The following is a 26,402-nucleotide window of genomic DNA, read 5'->3' on the forward strand; positions in this document are numbered from 1 at the left end:
ATCATATTCTGATTGTAGCAATTTTTGAAGTCGATTCAACAATAGTTATGGCTTGGCAACGAATAACATATTAAAATGCAGAAAAAATTAAGATGGAAAGCACGCCCAAGTATTGAAACATACAATAAGTGACTATTACAATAAGTGACAGAATTAAATATTTTCAAAAACTAGAATTTGTAAGCAGGACTAAATGCAGTAGAAGAATTTCGGACACGGTTGAATTGAGGCAAACGGGAAACAAAAAAATTCTCTAAAACACGTCATATTAGCGAATTCATCAAAATTTTGATGACAGTTCGGTATCGCGTAATAACTTACTGCAATATTTGCGTCGTTAAACCTACACGCTGAAAACACTAAATTTTACCACATGTTCAAATATTTATGATAATAATATACATCCGATTTTTTTACCGCATTTGCCCACTCGATCACTATTATAAAAATAAAATCACGATTATCGCAAATTTACCTCAAATTAACCAACACCACCAAGACAATCCAGTTAACCCTCTACCGCCGTATGGCACTCTCTGGGAACATAACTTTCAACTTAAATTATACGTAAACTATTGGATGAGGACGTTTGCACGCAACAGAGAACATTTTAAAGTTGTCGTACGTGGCGGCAACCATCAGTGCAAGTCATTTTGCGCTCACTAGAACGTCTCCCTTTTAGGAAGGAGGCGAGTGACAATATTGCTCCGGTTACTCATGTCAGGCGGTAGAGGGTTAAATGACTGTATAAGCAACCGCTGCAGAAGCAGGTTTCTTCAGCAAGCATGAGGACTCACCCACGCGCGTAGCCACGCTACTCCGCACACGCACAACCTTCACTAGACGAGACGTGCAAAAAACAGCACCATAAAGCAAACGGCCCGCTGAGAACTTTCGATATTTTCAAGATTATACAACCACGCCTCAGCGACACGAAACAGATCTCAAACAAATAATCGTGAAAGTAATCGTAGTTTGTAAGCAGATCAGAACGATATGTCAGCGAAAATTTTAAAAACAAAACTTCAGACACGGCTCATAAATAATACATTTTCCCCCTTATTTAAAACACCATTTCACGCTTCGTGACAGACCATAGAAACATTTATCTTAACTGAATAAGAAGTTGAGTATGCATCGTATGAAAAAAAGGTTTAGTAACATCAACTCCAAATACTAGTTGATAGAATAATCGTAAAAATGCCATTATACCACTTAACGGTCATTTATAGACCGGAATTCCTACAATATAATTTTTCGGAAATAGAGAAATATGGCAGTGATACAACGAACAATGTAGACGAAATGTAAGCCCAGGAAATTTATAGAGACAGGAAGTGCGGAATGGGAAACTGGACTCAACGTCTTCAGCTTCATTAAAATAACAATTTGTTCTTCAAATAACATTTCATGTACCGAGCTGTCTCCCAGCTCCCAACACAAATTGGCAAGTATCAATCCATACGTAACCTTGACTCAATTCGGTGCATAATACCTCTGAGTATACAATGGATACGGCAGTGGATGTACCAAGAGATAAGACTGTTAGTGCCACCCACACCGATCTTTATCCACGCACGGATAAGGGCACAAGAACTGGACACTGGCGTGCTCAGTCTGATCTTTGTGACCTTCTATGTAAAATTGTACAGATGCACAAGTCCTGTGGCTAGCTTATACAAGGACATACACGTCGCTTTTTTAGGTTCTTCGTCGTCAAATTCGTTTGTTTACGAAAATTCACTTTTAGTTAAAAAAAATTTTTTTTTTCTTCGAATTCAAAAATGTACGCGGAAGTTTGTCAAAAAAATGGACATGCAGATGTCACTGAAGAGAAAAAAAAAAGGAATTTACTGTTTCACAAACTTAGGCGAAAATTAGTTTCAAAATTTCTCTCCAATCTAAATTTTTCAAATTTTTTGCAACTCCACTGGTACTGGATATTCAGTACATGAGCAGAAATTTAACACAAATCAACAATTGACATTATATAAATGAATTCATCGCGTGTTGAATCATGACCACGCCCGGCACAGACGAGTCAAGTTAGAGGCTAAATGGTCCATTAAAACAAACGCAGATGTATATGTTAATGAAAAATTTTCCTTTCACTATACTAAGTTTTACAGCTATGGGCCAGAGGAATAATTCTTGAAATTGTAGAGATAAGATTTGGTTGGGTGGCCTTGGATGGACGCAGCGAGCGTAACCACAGACACGCCACTCGCACCGACATTTCCTCTCACGCAAAGCGCAGCCTTAAATGCACCGCACTCACCCGTGAAAAAACTGACACTGAGAATAAAATGTATTACTGACGAGATCAATGTTTGAATATTTAGCAGGCTGAAATAATGTTTAAATATTTAGCAAACTAAAATATTGTTGAAATATTTAGCAAGCTGAAATATTCAATCTCAACAACGACTGATTTCTCAATTCTGCGATAAAAAATGAAACATAAATTTAATTTCGCTTCATTGGTATTATCTTCATAATTTGGCTTTGATATTGCGCAAAATGAACGGACATAAAATTAAATCAAGCAAATCACGCAATAGAATTTCAGCCACAAATTGCAAAAAAAAGAAAGAATTTATTTCAGAATTTCCATTTGAAATCTTTGACGAATGATTTGCTTTTAAATCTTACCTTGTTTGCTGCAACTGGGAAGTAGTAAATGATGACCTAGATTTTATTATACGCAACTTTTATTATACGTAACTTATACATTGGTGTAATTTAGTTCGACTCATTAAAAAAAACAAATAAGAAGATAGTTAATAAAAAGCATGCTCTGGTCTTCAATCAAACTTGCATAAAATATATGCATGTAAATAAGCATGAAAAACCCCGACTAGTAAGTGTATGGAGAACTCCCAATCTAAAACGCGAGAGGGAAATGGACGCCCAAAGATGGCAAGCTCTTATCACTAGTGCAAGGACACTCCAGGCACGGTCCGCAGATAAAGCATTCGGTGCAAAATAAGGTACAGCGTCGGAACATGGTCCATGGAATTAGAGAAAGTCAATGACAGGAACCCCAAGCATGATGACAATAGACAATTATTGTTAGATAATGCCAAGAACAACATTATATATCTGAAAAAATATATAAAATATATTATATAATATTATCGATAACTGCAGTCCGACATTAACAACGGCAGTTAATGCAAGGTATTTTAAATCGTTCAGTCTTAAAAAGGAAGGAATAAAGACGTGTAAACGGTCATGAGCTACAATGCAATGCGGAACTTAACGATCATTTACAGTCATGTTTTGACGCTGTTAGCTCTTGTCGATATTTGGCCTCGAACAAAACAATCAATATTAGTTTAAATAAAAATGTATTAAAAATCAACGGAAACTATGTAAAACGTTAAAAAAAGCCACTCATGCCGAAAACAAAAAATAGCAAAATTTTCTTGCGATCATTTATAGTGAAAGAAATAATGCAACGTGAGCCTCAAAGTGAATGTGGTTGGACCAACTCCCCACACCGGGACAATCTCTGTTATATCTGCTTTATCAGAGCCATCACGACAAAGCCAATAGAGCAATTTTGAGCAGAGAAAGTCAATGATACGAGTCAGATATAGGGGGGGGGGATGCTGGACCCATAAGGAATAAAGATTTGAGCGAACCAAAGATGCAATCAACAGTATGTAGGTATTTTTTGACTTCAAGAAAATCGTGAAGTCTTCGGATTTCAGGACGATCTGCGCAAAAATAGTTGCAATAACAACCAGAATAAATTTGCGAACGCTATTGATCTGTCTTTCAAATTATATAAAAAAATTTAGAGCTCATCATTGGTGTCCAAATCAACGTAACGCTAAAAAGGCATCGCTAACATTTATGTTTGATGAACATTAAATTAATTCCTCGAACTAAAAAAAATACTGATAAAATTACCTTCGAGATACAAGTCGTCGGTGAGAAGTAAACGCTTGGCTGAAGATTTAACATACATGCAGGGGCCAAACTAGTTTAAAACTTAGTAAAAGATATATTTCTGCTAATTTTCACCATACTCTTCTAGTTTAGTTAGGCTGCACTTAACGCACAATACTTCGGAGGATGCGTTGGTATAAAAACGACATTATAATTCGCTACATAACACATTCTATCACGCATAGATGAGATGGAGGAAGCGTTATGCGATATAACAACTTTATCATATGTCTTAAGGTAGAGGAAGAACTTTCGTTCACAGCTCTTTCGCACCTAAAAACGGCGCCTTCCGGTAGTGTTGCACACGACGTTGATGCAGCTATCAATTCGTTTATACTGTTTTATTAGATTTTTATTTTAAAGCAATATGATTTTTTCACTGATATGATATCTACGTCGCCTGACCACCACACCATGACGCATGCATGGAATTGTACATCCCAGACTATACATTTTCGGTTTGGTTACCGAAGCGTGCGATTTCGATTCAACGGTGCTTTTGAAAATTTCAATTCGACCACGCATGCGCATGCTTTTAAATTGAGCTAGGCACACAATTGCGCTCAAATTGAAAATTTATGCAAAAGAAAGGAGTTTTTTTATTAATATTTCAACATCGCATGGGATATTTTACAGTTAAAGAAATTATTAATAAATTAATAGGAATAAGTATTTGTACGATTAAAAGTTCTGATGGACAATACTGGATAGCCGAGGGGAAGAAATAAGACAGACAAGAAATAAGAAAGACAAGAAATAAGACAGACAAGAAATAAGAAAAACAAGAAATAAGACAGAGACAAGAAATAAGACAGACAAGAAATGATACAGACAAAAAATAAGACAGACAAGAAATAAAACAGAGAAGAAATAAGACAGAGAAGAAATAAGACAGATAAGAAATAAGAAAGACAAGAAATAAGACAGACAAGAAATAAGACAGTCAAGAAATAAGAGACAAGAAATAAGGCTGAGAGAAGCAGGCATAGCAGGCTGGGAGGTTTGCACTTTCACCGCAGAAGCACACGCCGGCAAGGGTCTTGAGTCGCTGCCGCGCAGAGCTGCGTTTTTTACGGATGTTCGAGATGAAGTGTTAGGAATGGTTAAACAAATGCAAGAAAATATTAACATTTACTCATGAAAGGAAACAGTTTCATCTCGTAATCTACAACAAAAGAAATGCAATGCAATGCAAAGGGTACAAGTTCATCGAGATGATTTTAGGATTGATAAATTGATAGCAAATCTTGAGGTGAACTCATTTTAAAAATAAACCAAATTATGAGTCGTGGCAGGACGTTGAAAATTAAGTACATCGTTCAGTACATTATATATTCTGGACAAGGAAACGCACAGCATTCATTATAGTTCAAGTTCGATCGCTGACTGATTTTGAAAAAAGGGAAAAATTTGTAAATTCCCGCAAAGAAGTTTTCTGATGAAAAGCGTGAAGGTCAGAAGCCCGAGCAGAGATTTCCCATTACTACAACGAGGTAGAAAACCTTCCACGTTCCTTCAGGGCCATTTCCTCATAGCATTAAAAATATGCACATTGAAAATTGCAGAAAACATGGTCGTGAATGACAATACGAATGCGTTTGTGCAACCTGGTAGACGAAAAACCGCAATTAAAAACGTCAAAGACGAGGTCGATTAACTTCTCACTGCAAATGTTGTTGAAAATAATGGATCGCAGCAGAGAGGGACGAAATCAAGTAAATAATTTCAAATAATTGTCTTCATCAGAATATTACCAACAACAGACATCCACTGCCAAATGAAACTCCGTGGCGATGTTTTCAACAGGTATTAAGCAAATAAAAGACGAATTAAGACCAACAGGTTGTTGCTTCATCAACACTGCGATGGCAAGAGTACAAACATTTCATCCTTCACCACTGCACTTGGATGGGTTACTTGACCAGGCACAAATACTCGAGGAGTGCATTTACATTCGTCAAGGCATACTTACTTTCGCAGTCTATGGATGTGAATTCTGTCCTCCTATCATCAAAAGAATCATTCCTAATGAAAATTTAAAATGAACATCCATTGAATATAAAATGTTTACAAGTTGAGATAATTATTGTATAAAACAATTTTAGTCATTCATAGTTGTTGAAAGAATTCGCACTGTATTTATTGATCAACCAACGTTGTTTCAATAAATCCCAGACGTAACTTAATAATTTCAGAAATATTGTTACAATACACTTATTATACGTCAACAATGCAATATAATACGTATAAAAGGCAACAGATGGACCGCCATACCATAGCCTTGAACTCGGTGGCAGTGAACTCCGTGAGGCGACACAGCGTCTCGTCCATACATACATTAACGTGATCCTGCAGCCGCTGTTACAGGAGGAAAGTGTAAATTACCATAGCTTATTGATATGTTAGTGTCCACGAGCTGTAGTTACTACTCCGTAGAATGCGGCAAACCACAAGTTTCTTGACATGCAATCAAGAGAGTGAACGTTTAAACAATTTTCGAATGTTGTCTGGACTATATATTCATACAACAATCAATAAATCCGTTAATAGCATGGCCTAATTATTGATGCACAATCAAAGGGAGTTATTTGAAGTTGAAAGAACCCTTGGATTTTATTTAGAAAACGATAATATAAGGCATATTTAATAATATTCTATTAAAAAATTAGAGTCTGTGAGAAATGACCCAAGCAATGAAAAAAATGCCATCTTCTTACTTTTATTTGTAGGAATATCACATCATGAAATAAATAATATTGCCAAATTAGGCAAAACGGCATTGTACACTTTAATCGCATGAAAGTTTCTTTGTCTCGTCTTTCGTAATTGTTAAAAAAAAACATTTTAAGCCTGAGGGCGTACAGCAAGGCAAATAATGCAGTGAACCTAGCTAGCACGAATATACCGAAAATAAAAATCAATCTATTAAATTGGTATTCAAATGATATAAGTTTGTGGTGCAACTGCAAGTATAGTCGAATAAGGGAAACATAGAACTTAGTTTGAATAAAATCCGCCGTATCCACGATACATATTTTGTAGTTGCAGCTGAGCCTCGCATTTCGGTGTGCAACGAAAACAATAATGATACGCAAGCCTAAAAATTAGCGAATCAGTTCGTCAGACTTTTGCAAGCCAAGCCAAGGGTGGGCGATTGGTGGAATATATATATTCTAGACAAGGATATGAATCATGATAGATTAAAAAATATTATACGCGTATTCCCTGATGTAAGATCATAAGTAATATCAAACACATCAACTCGACGAATAGATAATTGCTTCCAATTTTAGGGTCCATTACTTAGGGGGCAGTTAGTCTTCTTATTATTAAATACGATTAACAATTATATGAGTACGGTAGCCATCAGGCTTTCTACATTGTTTCAAAGACTTTAAAAAATTAAAGCGGTTTTTAGCAAAACTGGTGGCAGCTATGTTCGCATATGAAGTTTAATAAAAAATTATGAACAAGTAGTGATGTAGTACCAATAAAAAATACTGGATAACACACACAACTTCTACAGTTATAAATTCGCTTATGTAGCACCTACAAGTAACATTATACATAAGTAATAACGTTGGCAAATTAAATGAAAAAGACACGTGCTTAACGAGAGGGAAAGTGCGAGACGCATGAGATGCGGACAAAGCAAGCCATGCAGGTAAGCGGCGTTGACAAAGTACGCAGTACACGCGAGACAAACAACACGCGCGTACCACAGATACAAGGTGCACCGCGTGGCTGGCGCTGCATAAACAATGAAAGTTTCCAAGCGTGGGACAGACACTACACAAGACACCGCTCTAGACGCTCTGCGGCCCAGTGCGTATGTTATCAATACAGAGACGAACGTTTAGGCTGAAATTTCTTGGGTAGGAAGGAGCTTCAATGTTGGATTTTGAGAAGATAAGCGATTTAATTTTCTAGTTTAAAAATGAGATATTCTTATTTCAGCTATGGAAGATTTGACTGAAGATCCGACTATATCTTGAGATGCCTCCATTACGACATTCATCCCTACCGCTGATGCGCCTCCTTCGGCGTCTATCCAGCGTTTCTAAACCTTGTCTACTACACAATCTACGTCTACATTAACTTTCAAGTAGTGGTGTAGTGCTTAGTTACTGAATATCTATGAAAGCATTAATACATCAAAAGAATTTCGTACTTATTTGTAACCCAGACAAGCCTTAATAAAGATCATTAGACTACGTATCTGACATAGAGGCAAATGTGGCGTAATTCCAAGCAGTTAATACGAAGCAGATGAATTTGTTGTACGAACGTGTCACAACGAACGAAATGTGGCGACTCAGTATTTACCGGCTGAAGATTCAGTCCCCAATTAATGGGCCATCATTTGGTTAACTAAGTTGTGAGGATCCACAGAATTATAATATGTAACTCTTGGTGTATGTATTCCGACTTTAGCTTGAAACGGTAAAACATGTTAAGTGGCGTAGCTTGAACCCCAAATGAGGGCAGATGAACGATAACCAGAGGCGGCGATCCATCGTGGCCTGGGACTGCTATGTCCCAAACAAATACTAAGGATACTAAGGAACCATAAACTAACTGCACGCTGAATACAAACGAACATGACACAGGTTCACACAACCACACTCAGATTTTACTGGAGCACATAACGTCGCTACAGCGCGAAACATATCCGATCATCTAGCGGACGTTGATAAATTAAGCTCAAGTGAGAATACCTAAGTAATGGTCTCAATACTGAAGAAGAATTTTCCCAGGATACCGGATGATTCAGGATAATTAGCGCTTATGTGGGTCCGCTTCTTATCCTTTGACTTAGAGTCTGTCAGCATGGTCGGGTGAAAACAGCCCGGCTTTCGCTGGAGCTAATCCTTTAGAACTCGGTTCATGGGGCGAGACTCGTAGCTGAAGACACTTCAGAGCATCGTGTGAAATGAACCAGAGCAGGTAAAGCTGTATTTTCCTTTTGTGACTGAAAGTTAGTTGTCCAAGGAAAACAACGCACATTCACATCACGTTCCATTCACGTACAGTAACTGTGATTCTCTACATAACCACGAGAACCGTTATATCTATTTAGATTAATGGTAGCAGATGCAAGCCATAATTTATGAATGTACTAAAAACTGAATGTGCTTAACGTTGAAACATATAAGCTGCATTGCTGCAAAATTGAAAACGAAAATATCAATGTTTTCTTAAAGCGATCTAAGCAATTCTCGAATAGCGGGCCATTCTTTGAGACGACTAGCACGAGTTATTGAGGATATCATTAAGATACTGGCGCTGATATTGAGTAATCGTGGACAAAAGCCCATCGGTAAAAGTGCTTCCAGTCACACACTATGGTAATAAATTTACTCTGAATTAGATTTCAAATGATTTAGCATCAAATAGTACGAAACTCATGAATCAAATTTGAAGTAACATTTGAAGATATTTGATTGGAACTCAATAATCAATACGTACTTAACAAATTATAGCAATCAAATGTATCGAAAAAAGAAAGGAACTGAACTGCTGCACTGCGATGGTCTGAAGACAGAACGCCTGAAGGAAATTGAGAGAAAGCAGCACATGCAACGAAACGCAAATTAATCAGTAAAAAAACAACAGCTGGCCTAGCAGAAATGAGAGCTGAAGGCAAAGCAGAAAAATCAACCGCACTTGCCAAATTTTGCAGTTGGATAGAATTACAAATTGTATATTTGAGGTGGAAGTATACGTAAGTTCTCGCTTCTTTTCAAAACTGTTAATAAACTGTCAGCTGGAGGAAGAACATGTAAATGTTCGTTTTTTCTTTCAAAACAATTGATTAACTGCCAGCAAAATAATTACATAATCACAAAAAAATCAGTGCACGAAACCGTTCATAATCTAAAAAACAAAGAGGCAGAGTAATAGTTTGGTTCCCATCACGGGCAACGATTTCCCATATAAATTTGCCAGTATTGGCAATTTATACTTGCATTGGAGAACTTCAAATGGTTTTAATTTGCAAGCCTGATTAAAAATCGACAATATTAAAGTATATATACACAAGCGTATAAATTGGATTATACACACGCTATTTTAACGTGGTCTGGCAGAAGGGCAATGAGCAGAGGGTAGCGTGGTAGTGCGTAGCACCGATACAGGGCATCGCCTTATCAAGCGGCATCCGGTGCCACGGATGCCTCAGTTCACTCTTGAGCCGACACACACAATGCCAGCGATGCTTTTGATTTCGTTAACTTAATAATGACCAAACTTTAAGTTCAGAGATCTCTAGAGGACGATTTGAACATCGTACCCAAAATATGTCTCTCAAACTAGATGTTTCAACAACAAAACAGTAGTCGAGTCACAAATTGGCTAAATTCAAACTATTGACTATTAGGCTAAATACAAACGCTCATTTTAGATAATGATAACAAATGTGCGCAATGGCAACGAATTCAGCGAAAGTGGATTTGTGATATCGACTTGATCTTGATAATGAGATGAACTAATTTATGTCTGTAAACTTGCCAAAAATAACCATGCAGCGAAATGAAACGTAAAAGTAATAGCAACTGCGTGGGTATTCGTCGGTTAGATTGCTAGCAATAGAAATCGATATTAAGTATAACAGTTTAGCATGACATTGACCGCTAGAAATTGATTAGAAAAATAAATGATGAAGCACGAAAATAAAGCATGGTATCACCGAAACGTCATTGAACAATAATTATAAATAACCTCATTATATCAAAATACAGTGATAAACGTAATCGATTTTGATTTACCGCATCGTAATGTAATTAAAATCACATCGTGGTACATAACCAGCTCGTCGACACGGACAAGATACGTAACCCGCATCACTTTCACATCGGTGCATCAAACTTAAGCGCAGCGATATGTTGACGTCTGCAGAAAATCTGGACATGATTCAACTAGAATCGAATGAGGAACGTGAATATTGGGCTGTTGTTAGCTTTTGTTGAAATGCGATAAATTTAGTTTGTTTATGTATTCCTACTCGTTTTCCTAACCATGCCGCGGATCTTCATAAAAAGATTCACCATCTAAAATCACACCATAATAAACGACATCCTCAAAAGCAAGAAATTTAAAACAATGATTATTTTTCTTTAATGTTAGGAACAGCAGGTTGATTTTTGACGAGTTCGAAAAGTTTGTCTCAGTAGTATGTTTTCGAATTTCAATATGAGAAAAAGGTAACAAATATAAGGTTTACCTTATATAACAAATACAAGGTATCTTTACCCATTAGAGTTTTTTTTATCAAGTCTAATGACGTAAGCAAACGAGGCAGAATTAATTCTCATTTCATAGGATACATGCAAAGCAAATATCGTAAAAGGAAAAGTACAAGTGAAACCTTAACCTAAACCCGAAACACAAGGAAAAGCATAAGTGAAACCTAAATCCGAAGAATGTTTTTTATAAATGACAAACGAAAGATAAGACGATACCAGCCAGACAGCTGTATAGGACGTCGGCAAAATACACTGAGGGCCACGCCAAGAATGCTCGGCATTCAAGTTGAAACAGATGGTTCTCAGGAAGCTCCAATTGGAGGCCTGTGAGCTCTAAACAGGGGCACACGCGCCTGCTCTATGGCCACTGGCCTGTATAGTGCAGCAAAAGCTTGTACTTCATAGCTGCAGTTCATTAGCCTCACTGGATTGCAACACTAGCCTAGAAGTAAGCAGTGGCAAATACTGATTTGCAATTAATGTTACTGCACCATGTACAAAAAAAGGACTCCAGCATCATTGGATGATGATAACCAAGTCTTCGATACATTGAAGCGACAGAAGTAGTCGTTGAATAACTGCTGATAGTTGTTTCAACACGGGTAGCCATAGAATATTATAAGTAATCACTTTATTTATATCTCTTTCAACAATCAAGTAATAATCAAACAAGTAGCAGAAAAGAGACCTTTACACTGACAGCAGTAGAACGAAGTCATCAATGGCAGCTATTAAACTTTCGTTTTCCATGGAAGTATCGATTGACCACAAGCCTCAATAGCTAACGTAAAAAATCGCAAGTGCAAGCGAGTGAGAGGTCAACTCAAAACACAATCCCGCTCCTTGTATAGGCTGCTTGCGAGGCTTTGACCCAAGCAAGTTCGACGAGACTGCATGTTGGTCATGAGGGCAGTTGCTTATGCAACATCTTACACCACCAACATTATTCAGCATTTTTTCATTCGCAGCCTACCAGCTGTTTTTTTTTTGCTACCAGAAAAACGATGTGATTTTAGCGTAAAATGAATAGAATTTGCGACGATATGACGCTGTTTAAGAATTTTATTTATTTAACTTGAATGCATTCTAGCATAGAGTTGCCCATCCATCATATATTTATTGCTAAATCTGCAGGATCTTCAAGCATAGAACGTATGAACATCGGCTTTGCACGTCAACAAACTATAAGCAAACGCGATATTCGCTCAAAAAGTGGCAGGGTTGCGAAAATTGGCTTGATTGTCGCATCGAAAGAAAAACAATAAGCGAATAGAAGAGCAGAGCTGCTATCACGAGTCGTTTGATTTTTCTGATTTTTCTATTATGCTCACCAAGAGCAACATGTAGTAAATTTAATTCTACGATTTGAGCCTAATAAAAAGCAGGGTAAAGTCACAATAAACAAGGACGATAAATGCTCTGGTATAAAACAAGCTTTGACTTTTTCCATTTTAAGCGGGTGTAAATGAATTAATGTGTTTTTGACACATGAAATAGTTCGAAAATGTTAACCCTTTAAATAATAAAAAGCACGAGAAAATACTGAACTTGCCTGAGACTCTTGGCGTAGTCTGCCTCGATGGTGGAGCGCTCCTTGACGAAGCGACCGTAGGTCTCCAGGAAGTCGATCCCTTTCTGGGAGTGCGAACTCACCGAATCCCATTGGTCCTGTAAGAGAAAATATATATAAAATCGATTTTCATTTTCTATGAATCTATTTTTGTAGATTTAATGTAATCAAGTTATAAGTTAGATTCGTTTATAACTTTAATTAAATGCTCTAAATAATTATCTTCACGAAGTAGATAACTATCGTGTAATAGAAGAGAACGACCTGCCTCGATTAAAAAACAATGATATTGCTAATAGTTATTTCATGAAAAAGTGTATCCAGCACAGCCTTCCTGTTTACCATAGCGACAAACGTAATTTTTTGCATCATCATTTGCATGGTTGAACACAAGAAAAGTTTGCGCGACATGCATCATTGAATTACCGGGCAGTAAGAATATTTTTAGATGCAACAGCTTGCATCAAGTTAAGCATCATTGACCACGCCAACGTAAACAGAATACAAGTCCTGCGTGAACGTTGACTGCGCCTAAACAGACGACAGTACTCGCGCCAATGAGAATTCATGCAGCGCAGAAAATAATTCCTCATCTTAATTGAAACTCTCACATTATTTGTTTTCTTGGAACAGAAAGCATTCCACGTCATATCATGAACGAACACACTAAGCGGCCTTTTTCACTTCATAGTGAATGAAACCAAATCGACTAAAAAATATAAGTTCAAGAAATATCAACACGCAACATCCTATATTTTCTGGCTTTGCGAAAGCTATTTTTGAAGAACATGAAACACTTTGTTCGATGATGCACGAAGCATTCACGAAAAATTAACGAACTAAAATAATATCGTAAATGGATTGAATCAGGGCTATGAAACCATCTTTTTGACAATTGTTTAAACGATGACCATAAAGACGAAGCTTGAGAATGAGAAACCTAACCAATAAGATAGTAAAGAGACACGAGAGGTGACCACTGCATACAAGGAAATGCTTTGAACGCGTAAAAAGAGCGAATATAAAAAAAACAAATCGTGCTATCGTGTAACTGTATCTGTATCGGCTTTCATTTAAGCGCGATTATTACAATACAACAATCAGTTTGACAGCGGGTGTTTATAAATGAACGAAATTGGAAATTCGCGGACACAAGATCGTAAAGTTTTCAGACGCATGCGGTAGACGGCCACAGCAGGCATGCGCATGTTCCTCATTGGCGAAGAACAAATTAATCCAAGCTCCATAATTAATCACAAAAATGAATAAGATAAATCCCATGCGAGATCTTGTCTTCATCTTTTTTATACTACCCAGGCTTGACGCAACAGGCAAGTCGCGAGTTGAAACTGCATTAGTTCTCGCAAAATCCAATTCAATGTATGACACTATGCGACAGCGATTACATATATATGATGAATAATTTCCAAAATATAAACCAAATGTGTGGTCAGGCCATTACCAGATAATGGCTATAACGTGACTCCTGCACCTCAATTAGTGACGACTCCACCTGCGTGAACTGCGGTAATAGACACTGGATCCGGGCGAGTGATCGGCTGCACTTATTCTGTAGTATAAAAAATACTCAAAAAATAAATTGCCGCATTGGTCAATTCAAAGGGAAACGAGTGCAACAAATAATGACGCATTTTTCAAGCGGAAAGCCGATAGAAAATAATACGAGTGGGTTGTAATGTAGAGTACGATACAGTAGTTTCCAGAGTTCCGGAGCGTAGTAACGCATGTGGACTAAAAGGCATTTGTTTTCAAGCTTCAGTCACGGCAGCAATGTAAACAATCCCTCAATTTAAGGTGCATTGCAAAGCTAGGAAATCCAACAAACGATTGAATTAGAATAACCATGACTACCAATGAATACAAGCAGGGAATGTTGGTATAAGGCGGGTTATAGTAGATCAGTATGTGTAAGGCAAAACATATTTTTTAATAATTAATTTCAAGACTTTTTGGTGCCAGAAGCACCTCCCAGCCAGGTCCCTCTCAAGGATGGAAGAGCATAGTAGAGCACATCAGCAGCTGAGAACAGCAGCGCATAGCACAGTAGAGCAAAACTGCAGCTCAGAGCTGTAAGCACATAGCAGCAGCGCAAAGCATAGTAGAGCATACATATCAGCAGCTCAGCAGAGCTGCAGGCGCTGCAGTGAGTCAGCAAGCAGTGCGTAGGCTCCAGGCAGCGTCAGCCAGTCGCCTCCAGTTGAGTCAGCGCTGCGATGACGCGGTTGGTGTCATGGAAACCACCGGCATCTGTAATCTTTGCCGCTGCTGGCTACGATTGTAACTAATAATCCTGAACATAACATGCCAGCTTAAAAAAATAATTCGATTAATAATTGAAATGTATCGTAATTTTTATCGAATAATTCTCTCAATGTGATAGAACAGGATTTATGTGCATTTGCTATTGAATAAACGCAAGAGTGAACAAGACACTTCCATATTAACGACCGAGAGAAGCGCTCTCAACAAAACTAAGCGCGACAAGGGCGCGTTCCGATAATGTGACCTGACACTCAACCGTCGTCGTGGTAAGTGCTTTGCTCTTATACAAACTCCATGTGCTAAATCATGGCAATTGTATCGGTGGCCGACAATGGCACGTCTGCACTTCTGTTATCATTTTAAACGGAGCTGCACTTGGAACAGCGACCGTCGTTCCGTTACAATCCCGAGACTTCGAAGCAGAATTACTCAGTGATTAATGTAAAATTGCAGGGGTGTCGTGTAGTAGAAGGAAGAATTATGAACGTTCCGATAGTTAACGAGGACCTTGTTAGAATAAGGTCACGGTCATGAGTAAAGTATCAAGGAAGAAGTCTTGTATAGAAACTTACAACATTAATTAAAATGTTGACATTAAATAATGCTTATAGATGACGACACTAAAGTCTTTATGAAGTACTACTAAAACCAGTGCATTCGTTCAATTTGACTTCATAGAACAAACTTAAAACTAAGATTTAACGCAAATACTAATGATGACATTGTCAAATGGTATGATAACCGGGCTGAAATGTATGAACTTAAATTCAGTTCTTCGAATATCTTGTACTTCTTCCTTTTTTACAATAATATTTTACAGGAATCTCTACGGGACAATACAGTTTTGAGGTACGCGTTATTTACCGCTCCAGTGGAGCAAGGCAGTTCACGGCAGTTGTTAAATATAAGTGTAAGTCCGTTTCGGATGTTATTGCCAGAGTTAGATGCGTAGTAGTCAACTTTAAAAAATAGTAATAATAATAAATAAACGTTAATAGATGAAAACTATATTCTCAGTTTATAATTATTTTGTATTGGAGCATTGAATAGTATTCATAGACATTTCATTTGGATTAAATAAATCTTCAACGCTAAAAAATTCAAATGAACAGAGAATTTAACAACGGCGTGTTGACGGAACACTGAAGAAGGAAATCATAATATACGTATCAATGAAAATATAAATATTAGAGAATCACATGATATAGACACATGTCGCCTCGAAACTCTCGTAACATCTCTAAGAATAAACATTTAACGTAAATGAAACCCATCTGAAAGCACAGCACCGGAACACGTAGCTGAGTCACGCGTTTCCGGTGCAAGCGGGAGCGATGCTTCACATGCAGCCTGCATCGATATAGCCGGCACACGGAAAAAAGGCCGATGTAAAGCCTACATTTAAAGAGACATTGAACCTAATGTGAATTTGCTGAACTGCGCAAAAATTGCGAAAATCGACTCATCTTAACGGGGTCACAATGTTATTTTCTACGCGTCTATGCATGGTTATAATATTTGAAAAAAACAATCAGTTTCTAACCTTAAACCTAAGTAAAAATAGAAGACTAACAAGTATTCAGATACAGTCAACAGCAAAGGAAACTAAAATGAAAAATTAATACTATGCTTGCAAAATAACATGAGAAAGAAGACCAAATACAACGAATTCCAAACAATTATGACGTCAAGATGACATGGGTTGGTTTCGACACTCGATCAAATTCCGAGAAAAATATTGATAAGCACCGACGAAAATCGTCAATCTCACGCATCGGCAGCGAGAGAAAATCATACAATCGTGCACGTGCTCTATGCATAGAACACAAACGGTAAACTGCGACTCCTAATTTAAACCCTGCGGACACGGACTCTTGCAGATCATCTTCTTTGGGAACTGGGCCATGAAATTGTCTCGTGAACTTTCCATAGCTGCCTCTCCTTCAATGAGCAGTGAATAAGTCCTCCGGGAAATCCAGTGCATGGTCTATAAAAAATAAATGTTCCTGTTAAATATTTGACGAATTGCGTGTTGAAGTCACCCAATTTATAGTTAATTATGGTTACACTTCACACATATAAACAGAATATTCTCCTTTTTTCTAAAAATAGATTTCAACAGGTTATTCATCGCTGTACAGTTCCAACCAATGCAATGAAGAGAGCCTGTCAACAGATTAGTTGCTACAGTTTGAAGGTTTATTCGAATTTAAATTACACGAGCATATAATTTGAAGCTATTCACAGCACTTGTGAGAAGATGCCTGGACGAAAACAGTGTGATTTTTCAACCTACTCTGTTAGAAAACTGAGTACAATAAGAAAGGCTACCGCCACCATCAATGAGTTACCTCAAAAAAATTCGACGCTTACATTGAAAGAACTGCAGGTTTTTGTCGACAATTTGCCGGCGTAAAATAAATTTTTGCTGCAATTGTCTGAATATCAATGGCCGGAACTTTTTTTACTATGCCTGAGATCTAATATTTGCGGTCTATGCAAAGCATACACAAATAAATATCTCATGGACTTTGCTATAGTATAGGTTCACATCAAACAAAATTTATTTATTACAAAAGAGATGCACCTATTGAAATTTACCGCCTATCAAATAAAAACTGATAATTTCGGAGAGGTGAGTTCAGTTCTAAGAACAAGCGGATTTCCGATCCTGAAGATAGTGGCAAAGAAGTCTCACACACATGATGACACATCTATACAGTAAATATAAATAAGTATAAATAAGGTAACTCGCGATGCAATATGAATACAGTAAGACAAATTAATTTAAACGAATGACACAAATTTCCATTTTGGCATTTTCAATGTAATTTTCGTACTACGTACGAAGAATCAATCATCTTTTTTACGACAAACGTTCACCTAATTTTAAAAAGAAAACAAACGCTGTCTTTTGATGGCCGCGAACAGCTACAGAAAAAGCGAATGCGGAAATCACCAACAGTGTAAAAATATTAGTTTTTATAGTTTGTTTGAAAAATAGGGGGAATTAGGTGAAATAATATGGATATATTAGGGTGCAGAAAATTTCCGGGTTACAACACTTTAGACACTAGACGTAGTATAATTCCATTCAAAAGTGCAACAGGTTCAAAGTAAGCGACTAACATGAAAAAATTGTTGAGCTTGCAGCAAGCATTTATAGCATTTATTTGGTTCGAAAAGCAAAAAAAAATATGTACGGGAATAATTTTTTAATTTACAAAGCACGATTCGACGACGCATGAATAATTCATCGCGCTCATGAGCACGGATACCACAGAGTTTACACGGTTTCCGTATTAGTGATATCATGCATCTAGATCACAAGTCATGACAACTAATTGATATAGGTAATACACTCTCACTCTTACAGTGCTTCAATTGTGGTCATTTAATTAAATTGGCTAGTTTAGTTACATTCGTATCATACATAAAACGTATCTTAACCCTATACCGCCTGACATGAGTAACCGGAGCAATATTGTCACAAGCCTACATACTCAAAAGGATACGTTCTAGTGAGCGCAAAATGACTTGCACTGATAGTTGCCGCCATGTACAACTTTAAAATGTTCTCTTTTGCGTACAAACGTCCTCAGGTTGCTACACTCAATAGTTTACGTATAATTTAATTTGAAAGATATATTTCCCGGAAAGTGACATACGGCGGTAGAGGGTTAACACGAGAGGGTTAACAATAAGAGCAGCTGATGCGAAGAAAAAATTGATCAATCTATATTTATATCAAGTATTTTATAATTATCATTACAGCTAAACTTATTTCACAACTTATATTCACATTTTCCTACGACTTCACCCACAAATTATGCCCAATGTTGAAGTCTGATTTCAGTGGCGAAGTTCGACAGGAGCGCTACGGAGCGTTGACACCTGGCTACCGGGGCCACGCGAGCCATATACATGAGATGCCCGTGTCGAGATGCCGCTACAGTTCCGGGACAAAAACTGCATGAGTAGGTAGGTCGCTGCTGGAGCTGCCCCGTTACTACAAACCTGTTGAGAACGTGTTACCGGCTGCAGCGATGACGCATGTACAGCTTCCACTATGGGCGAGTGTGTGCATTGAGTCAAGCTGTTTGATATGCAGGCTAAACTTGGGTACATCAAACCTTTTATCGAAATCGCTAAGTTGATTTTTTACTAGGTTAATTTTTGAGGGAAATAGCTCTCTCACCAGGCAGTATTCATACTTCATTTTTCGGAAAGATACCAAATTAAAAACAGTTATACCGTTTGGTTATACTTAATCATAGTTTAAATACTCTATACTTGTGCTATAGAAATATATCAACAGCATTTAGTGAGTGGTCAATAACATTAGAATGAGAAAACGTAAAATATTTTAAAATGATGAGCGTATGCAATAAAATTTGTTCGTTCATACATGCAAAACACATAGCCACCAAATAACACGCCAAAATCATCTGTTAAAAAGAATAATTTTCGTGGACAACCGCACAGCGACCTTCGACAACAAACCACAAGTCGAACATGGACAAAATTAGCAAAAGATTCCACACCATTTAACACACAACGATGCTTGAGGAAACGAATTTTTTAACGCAAATATTCCAGGAGTTAAGGGAACGAAGCCTTCTCAACAGAAGTTAATGAAGCTAGGAGTTTTCCAAGTTCGCGAAGATACGTAGCTCATGCGAGAACGTTGAATTTCTAACTGAATTCAGCATAGCTCATACAAATAAGGCATACGTAGTTTCACTGCGATCAACAAATTATCTCGCATTGCTATTTTTCTCAATATAACTACTCACTACAACAAATCAATACAACTAGATTTCCAATTGTCAGTATTGATGCAACAATGTGCATGCATCTGCATAAAAAATCCAAGCAGCACGTGATTAGCGTTCAACGTTTGACCAGTGAAGTCAGTTTAGCTGGTCGTGGTTTCTTCTAATAGAAGTAACTTGCTGCCTATCATGAGGAGTCTGAGGCATCTGGGTACATACGTTTTCAGAATGATGCAAGATGCACTTCTCTTGTGAGATTAAAGTACTTAAGGGCCGTCAAACTAACGGCCCTGAACGGCCCTGTTTTTGCAACTATCTTAACAAGAACATCTAAATGCTCACAACCAATGCAGGTAGATAAAACCACTTCTAAGTAGTATAGTGATAAAGAAGCCGTGTGAAAGTTTCTGACGAAGATAAAGGCAAGCGTAGACACAGTTGGTAGCACAATGGCTGTAATAACGCACCGACCTTCACCCCACAAAGATTTGCCCACACGCTTGCATCTCAAACTCAGTGCTCATGCACACCAGCGAAGGCTCAGTTGGTTTCACTTTATTGCTTGACACAAAAATTATGTTTAAAATTGCATGCTCATGATAAAATATGATTATGAGCTATCGTTCATAAATGTTACTACAATAACAATGGTAAAAAAATAAATTCTATAAGAATAACAGCTTGACGCGAGTCTTAAAATTGCAACACCCAAGTTTCATTATAACATATCTAATATTATTCTTGTGCATTTACAATAGATAATAGGCAGATTTATGCACACACACAAATAACCTAAAGTTAAGTTTTTGATGCTTCAAAAATAATTTATAGAATGCAATTACGCAAAGAAATACAATAAAAACAGCTATAGTGGTTTGCATTTCAGTTAGCGGCAATACGACCCTTGAAGCGACATTATGCAATACTCAGCTTGCAGGACGGGATGCGTATATATGAGCGCAGTGAGTTCTGGGTGACCTTAATTGAAATCAAACAATTACGCTTTCATTATAGAAGCTTCGAGTGCGTCCTCGCGTAATCAAAACAAAAGATTGATAGCCGCTAGCTCGCGTTTGTTGATAACATTATTTATATATATAAAATGAATTACTGACATTAAGCTACATGAAAGTAAGTCAATGCCATCTTGTATGAATTCAACTCGTAAACATCATTTGAGCGTTAATATTTGTAAGAGATCGTAGAAGGAAGCAGTGTTCTTGTCTGTTGCAGTGCACTTACTTAAGACATCAGCTGAAATAATCTATTTAATGAAGCAACGTAAAAAACACGGGTTAACCACAAGAAAGCGCGGTGACGGCATATAAAACTGAAGACAAAACCTTCATTCGACGACACCTACTGAAATAATCTATTCAATAAAGCAACGTAAAAAACACGGGTTAACCACAAGAAGGCGCGGTGACGGCATATAAAACTGAAGACAAAACCTTCATTCGACGACACCTACTGAAATAATCTATTCAATAAAGCAATGTAAAAAACACGGGTTAACCACAAGAAGGCGCGGTGACTGCACAGCGCTGCTTATGACAGCACCGTAAACACACACCGGATGTTTACAGCACGCAGACTCCGGGGTCCGCCGCCGTCCAGCCTTATAAGGCGGCGCACGAGAGGGCGCGGTACTCAAGCGTTCAACAGTTAGTGATACTTACGTCACTACGTGGGTATCGGCATCAATCACTTTGACGAATGTCATAATTAATGGTGATGTGTGAGAGGGATGCAACAAAATAAAAGTAGGCTTCACAACTGTAATTGTAAAGCTTACGTGGATACGCAGTGGCTTGTCGCATCCATCACTTTGACAAATTTTATAATTAATGACGATGTGTGAGAGAGATGCAGCAAAAGAAAACGATGTTTTAGAACTGTAATTGTAAAGCTTACGTGGGTACGCAGTGGTTCGTCGCATCGATCACTTTGACAAATTTTTATAATTAATGACGATGTGTGAGAGAGATGCAGCAAAAGAAAACGATGTTTTAGAACAGTAATTGTAAAGCTTACGTGGGTACGCAGTGGCTTGTCGCATCCATCACTTTGACGAATTTTATAATTAATGACGATGAGTGACAGGGACGCAGCAAAAGAAAACTAGGCTTCACAACTGTTATTGCAAAGCTTACACTGAAGTGCCCAGATAATGTACAGATGAAAAAACTGTTAAATCTTCCCTCCAACTGATTATTTGATTGCTAGCTGATGAATTTTGTGCAGAAACTGATATCGGTATAAAATTATTGCGAAGAACAGCTAACTTATTAACTTAATGAGCGTCAATATTAGTACAGCTTCTTAGAGCTTTGACCACAGGCTGATTACAAACCAATCAAGGATAAGCGTAGAGATTTTATGAAGAAAAATCAAAAGAAGTATATATTATACAATAAATCGCCACTCAAATCTTTATCAGGACCCAATTTGATGAAATAAATAGAAAAAAAAACTTATAAAAACATAGGAGATGCATAGATATAGATTTGCCGTAAAGACTATAATTATTCGCGTAATTTGACACGAGACACTTGAATGATAGCAGAAAAGTGCTAGCGAAATGCCCTGTACCTGCAGGGTTACGGTCTTGCCATGCCACTGGACGAAGTGCTCTTATAAGGAGAGATGCATATATTGCACACGCCCATGTCAAATAGAATGAAAATAAAATAACATCTATCTTTAGGCATTCTTTTTTTTGTTGTCCTAACGTCAGATAAGGGCCAATGGTAAAATTGGTAGTAATCGTGAGCACAAAAAAATGGTTTTGTTTATTAGAAATGTTTTTCACTTTTATGCGATGCGGTGTTGCAGCTAAGCTGTGTGGCAACTTCTTACCAGAACAAACGTTTACTTCAAATGTAAGACAGTCGGATTAGATAAAGTTTGCGCCATTCCGACCGAATATGAACAGATTCGCCAAATAGAAAATATAGTCTGACTTGTACAGAAACGTTGCCAGATAGTAGCATTACACAGGGGTAGGGTGAAAGGGTGAAAATGATTGATCAATGTACGACGTTCGTTGGAACACTTGCGCCCAGGTTGGAGCAGTTGTTATGGTTGAAGCCAGACAGCAGCAAAGCAGAAATACACAGAAGACCCAGATCAACAAACTTTACTAGAATAGCCTAAACATTTGCAGAACGGAACGGACGGGTTACAAGGTGCGTTTGCGAGTGTAAAGATAGAAAATATGAGTAGATGGAAGTGCAATTTACGTTTGCCGAACAAGCCGATATCTACCATTGAAATCGTAGCAGGGCAAACAAAAAGTATTAATGCTCCTTTGCAATTGCTAGGCTTTCCAGAGATTCAAAGCATGGAAATGACATAAAAAAAGTTTTGTTTGCCAATTTTTTTATTAAAATATCTATTGTCCCTAAAAATAAATAAATAGGTGGTCGAAATATACATAATTTTAATGATCCGATTGTGGGATAGTTTCACCTGACAACGGGACTTCTTAATAAAAATTATAGAGCAAGCATAAATAATGGTTTGTATAACAAGTGAATACCGTACCTATATAAATAAAAATTACCTCGAATCAATTTCGAGAAGATTTCCGTTGACAACGGATATAATAAAACGGTCATTAAATCTCATCGACATTCCGTGAAAAGATTCTTAAACCATTATTTAAACAAAAACTTTTTCGACATTTAATAATTATAGACTTTTCAGATACGGTCTGAGTTGAAAAAAATTGTAATTAATGGAAGAAATTATGAAAAAGTCAAGCATGCAAAAAAAAAACATCAGCAGAATTAAATAACAATTAGGTTCATTTTCCCCTTTTTATTGCCCATGGTAGAGATTATGTGCTCCTCATTATGCCCTCAATTAAGAGCGATATTTAAAAAATAAAACACTTGCGTTCCACAGGGTCGTAACTATTTACGAGGAAATTTGAACATAGAATTGCGGTTCATTAGCCGTCCTGACGCAGCAAGCAACAATGAAGCAGGGATGCGGAAACGCTTTGAAGGAGCTATGTTTCATAACAGGAGTAAGTGATTACCACTTGGCAGCCAGGACTGCTGACATGCTGTGAAACACACCACCGCAATAAGCCCGACAGCGAACACTGTAAATTTGCAATTGAGTATCCATCATATCAGCTGACTGCCTACAGTAGATATCGTCATCAGCAAAGGTAACAGCCATTAAGCGTCACTGACGCGAGTTACCATGCAGGAGTGTGTAACCGTACAGCCATTAAGCGTCACTGACGCAAGTTACCATGCAGGAGTGTGTAACCGTACAGCCATTAAGCGTCACTGACGCAAGTTACCATGCTGGAGTGTGTAACCGTACAGCCATTAAGCGTCACTGACGCAAGTTACCATGCTGGAGTGTGTAACCGTAACAGAAAATTCCGCTCATCTGAGCTGAAAAACCATAACGTCAGCAAGTTTCAGCTTGGGAAAGCACCTCGGTCAATCGGTCCATTCATTCAGTTGACAAACAAATTTTCTTCCAACTGTAGAGTAGACGTACAAGGCAAACGCATATTATAATTGAACGATGTCGTTGATCCGCTGTACGTTCAATCTCACTTGCATTCAAGAGAAAACGTCATTTAAGATCTTGATTCATTTTTAATATTTTTGCAAGATAGCGGCACACTTGTCATGGCCAGCAGGTAGTCCACACCGACACCGCCAGTGACCCGTAAATTTTATAATGAATGCACTTGTATGAATCAAACGTACTTAGATTTTCCACAGAATTGATGAACATCGTATGTGCATATTAAGCCGCATACGCGCCTTAATGCACATCGACGGTTCGATGTCCATCAAAATAGTAGCCGAATAAAGCTACATAATTATTTTATTGGTTGAAAGCGTTCTTCTCAGGACAACGATTTTACTATAAAACAATACATTGCCAACTGAACAAATCGACGAGTAGTCGAACACGCGCAAAAAAATTATTTGTTAGAAAAAGAACTGATTTTGTCGGCAACTTCCAAGATTTGCCGGCATTTCGCGATCCATTTAATCGATAGCTCACGACGCTCTTCTACAGCCGTAGAAAAATGCATCAACCGCATCGTTTAGGCGAGCTATTAAGCCGGTTCATTGAACACGCAAAGTAAGAAGCACTTCAGTTATAAGATTACTTGCACAAAGAGAGTATATAAGCACTCGCATTCTATCCATGACCTCCACTTCGCACTGAATTAATGCATCAGTGATAACTCCATTAAGTTCATAGCTCTAAAATTTAAGTAGTGATGATGAATGAGGTCGTCACGGCATGGGCCAATGGTGAGGACTTATTGGAGTCGCTGACGTCGACATCAACAGAGCAATAAAGTAAAACACAACATTTGCTTATATACTCGAAAAATTCGGTTCACACGTGAGCGTAGTATATCTGTAGTATATATAACACTGTAGTTTATTTAATTGAATGACAGCATGCAGCAAGAGTTACAACTCTGACACATCCTCTTTCTCAACACGCAATCATCCCAAAATGAAAATTCAAGTAAGCTTAACACACATTTTTCACAGTGATGAAATGTGTTTCATCCTCCATGCACCGAACATTTCGAAATAATTTCTAATAGCTTGTTACAGTTATCTCAAGTTAGGATTCAACATTAAGTGGTCTTCATCAATTGGAAGGCTAAGGAGCTCTTCGCAGCTTTGAACAATCAGTATCAATTTTCAAAATCGAAGCCAATTCAATAATTATAGAAAAGTTAGACTAGACAAATACAGAATAGATGAAGAACCAGTTTAGTAGGTAGAATGAAGTGAAACTTTAGAGGAAGAAACGAACTGTGGTATTTCCATCACGCGATAAGTGTACGTATGATTGCATCAGAAGTGTCATTGTCCACTTATGTGATCTGAATGACTAAGATGGCTGACGCCGGTTGAAAGAGAAATTGGTGATTATTTTGATGCATTTGTGATTCATTGATAATCCATACAACCTCAGTTAAATGGTGTGAAATAAATACTTTCACTTTACGGAAATCATTGAACTAATCTTTGTGTAAAGGATTTAGTTTAAGTTTCGTCTGCGATCTGTTTTCATTATCATCGAAATATATGCTTTTAATACCGCGTTATTCCGATACAATGCATTGTACAACTGCTTCTAGCAATTTAAAAATAAGGGAGCATATTAATCCCTCTTATCGCTAATCTCGACAACAAAAAAATTATTTAGTGTTCGTTTAAATGGTATTTTCATTTCATGAATACGTATTAATTTTAATTCAATGAATATCAAAATAAATCATGCGATGTTACTTTCTCCGTCGATGTTAAGATAAAAGCGAGAGCTGAGTGATAAGTCTGAATAGATAGAAAATGAGAGCAAGTGCAAAGTGTCACACTTGTGTGCTCAGTAACGGCGTGCGCGCATGCATGTCAGGTGGGAAGGCAAGGCGATCCCTCTGGTCTTAGGCCTACTGGACTAGGGGATCAGATTCGGCCTAAGTGCACACAGACACATACAGTATATACATACGTACACAGCCCACGGGGGAGGGGGCAGATGGGTGCGGGAGTTGGGTGAGAGAAC

At 37.7% G+C, this 26,402-nt stretch overlaps 1 protein-coding gene across 3 annotated transcripts in view; it reads right to left on the bottom strand.

The window, feature by feature from the left end:
- The window catches only part of LOC108665701 (formin-binding protein 1-like), a 72,189-nt gene that overhangs the window by 21,180 nt on the left and 24,607 nt on the right, over positions 1-26,402 (bottom strand). For all 3 annotated transcript variants that reach the window (XM_047880556.1, XM_047880557.1, XM_018152495.2), the window contains exon 2: positions 12,754-12,869. In XM_047880556.1, coding sequence (XP_047736512.1) covers positions 12,754-12,869 — 116 coding nt within the window. The remainder of the gene's footprint in view (positions 1-12,753; positions 12,870-26,402) is intronic.

This window comes from Hyalella azteca, unplaced genomic scaffold (assembly GCF_000764305.2).
Source record: "Hyalella azteca isolate HAZT.00-mixed unplaced genomic scaffold, Hazt_2.0.2 contig5580, whole genome shotgun sequence".
Taxonomy (NCBI): Eukaryota; Metazoa; Arthropoda; class Malacostraca; order Amphipoda; family Hyalellidae; genus Hyalella; species Hyalella azteca.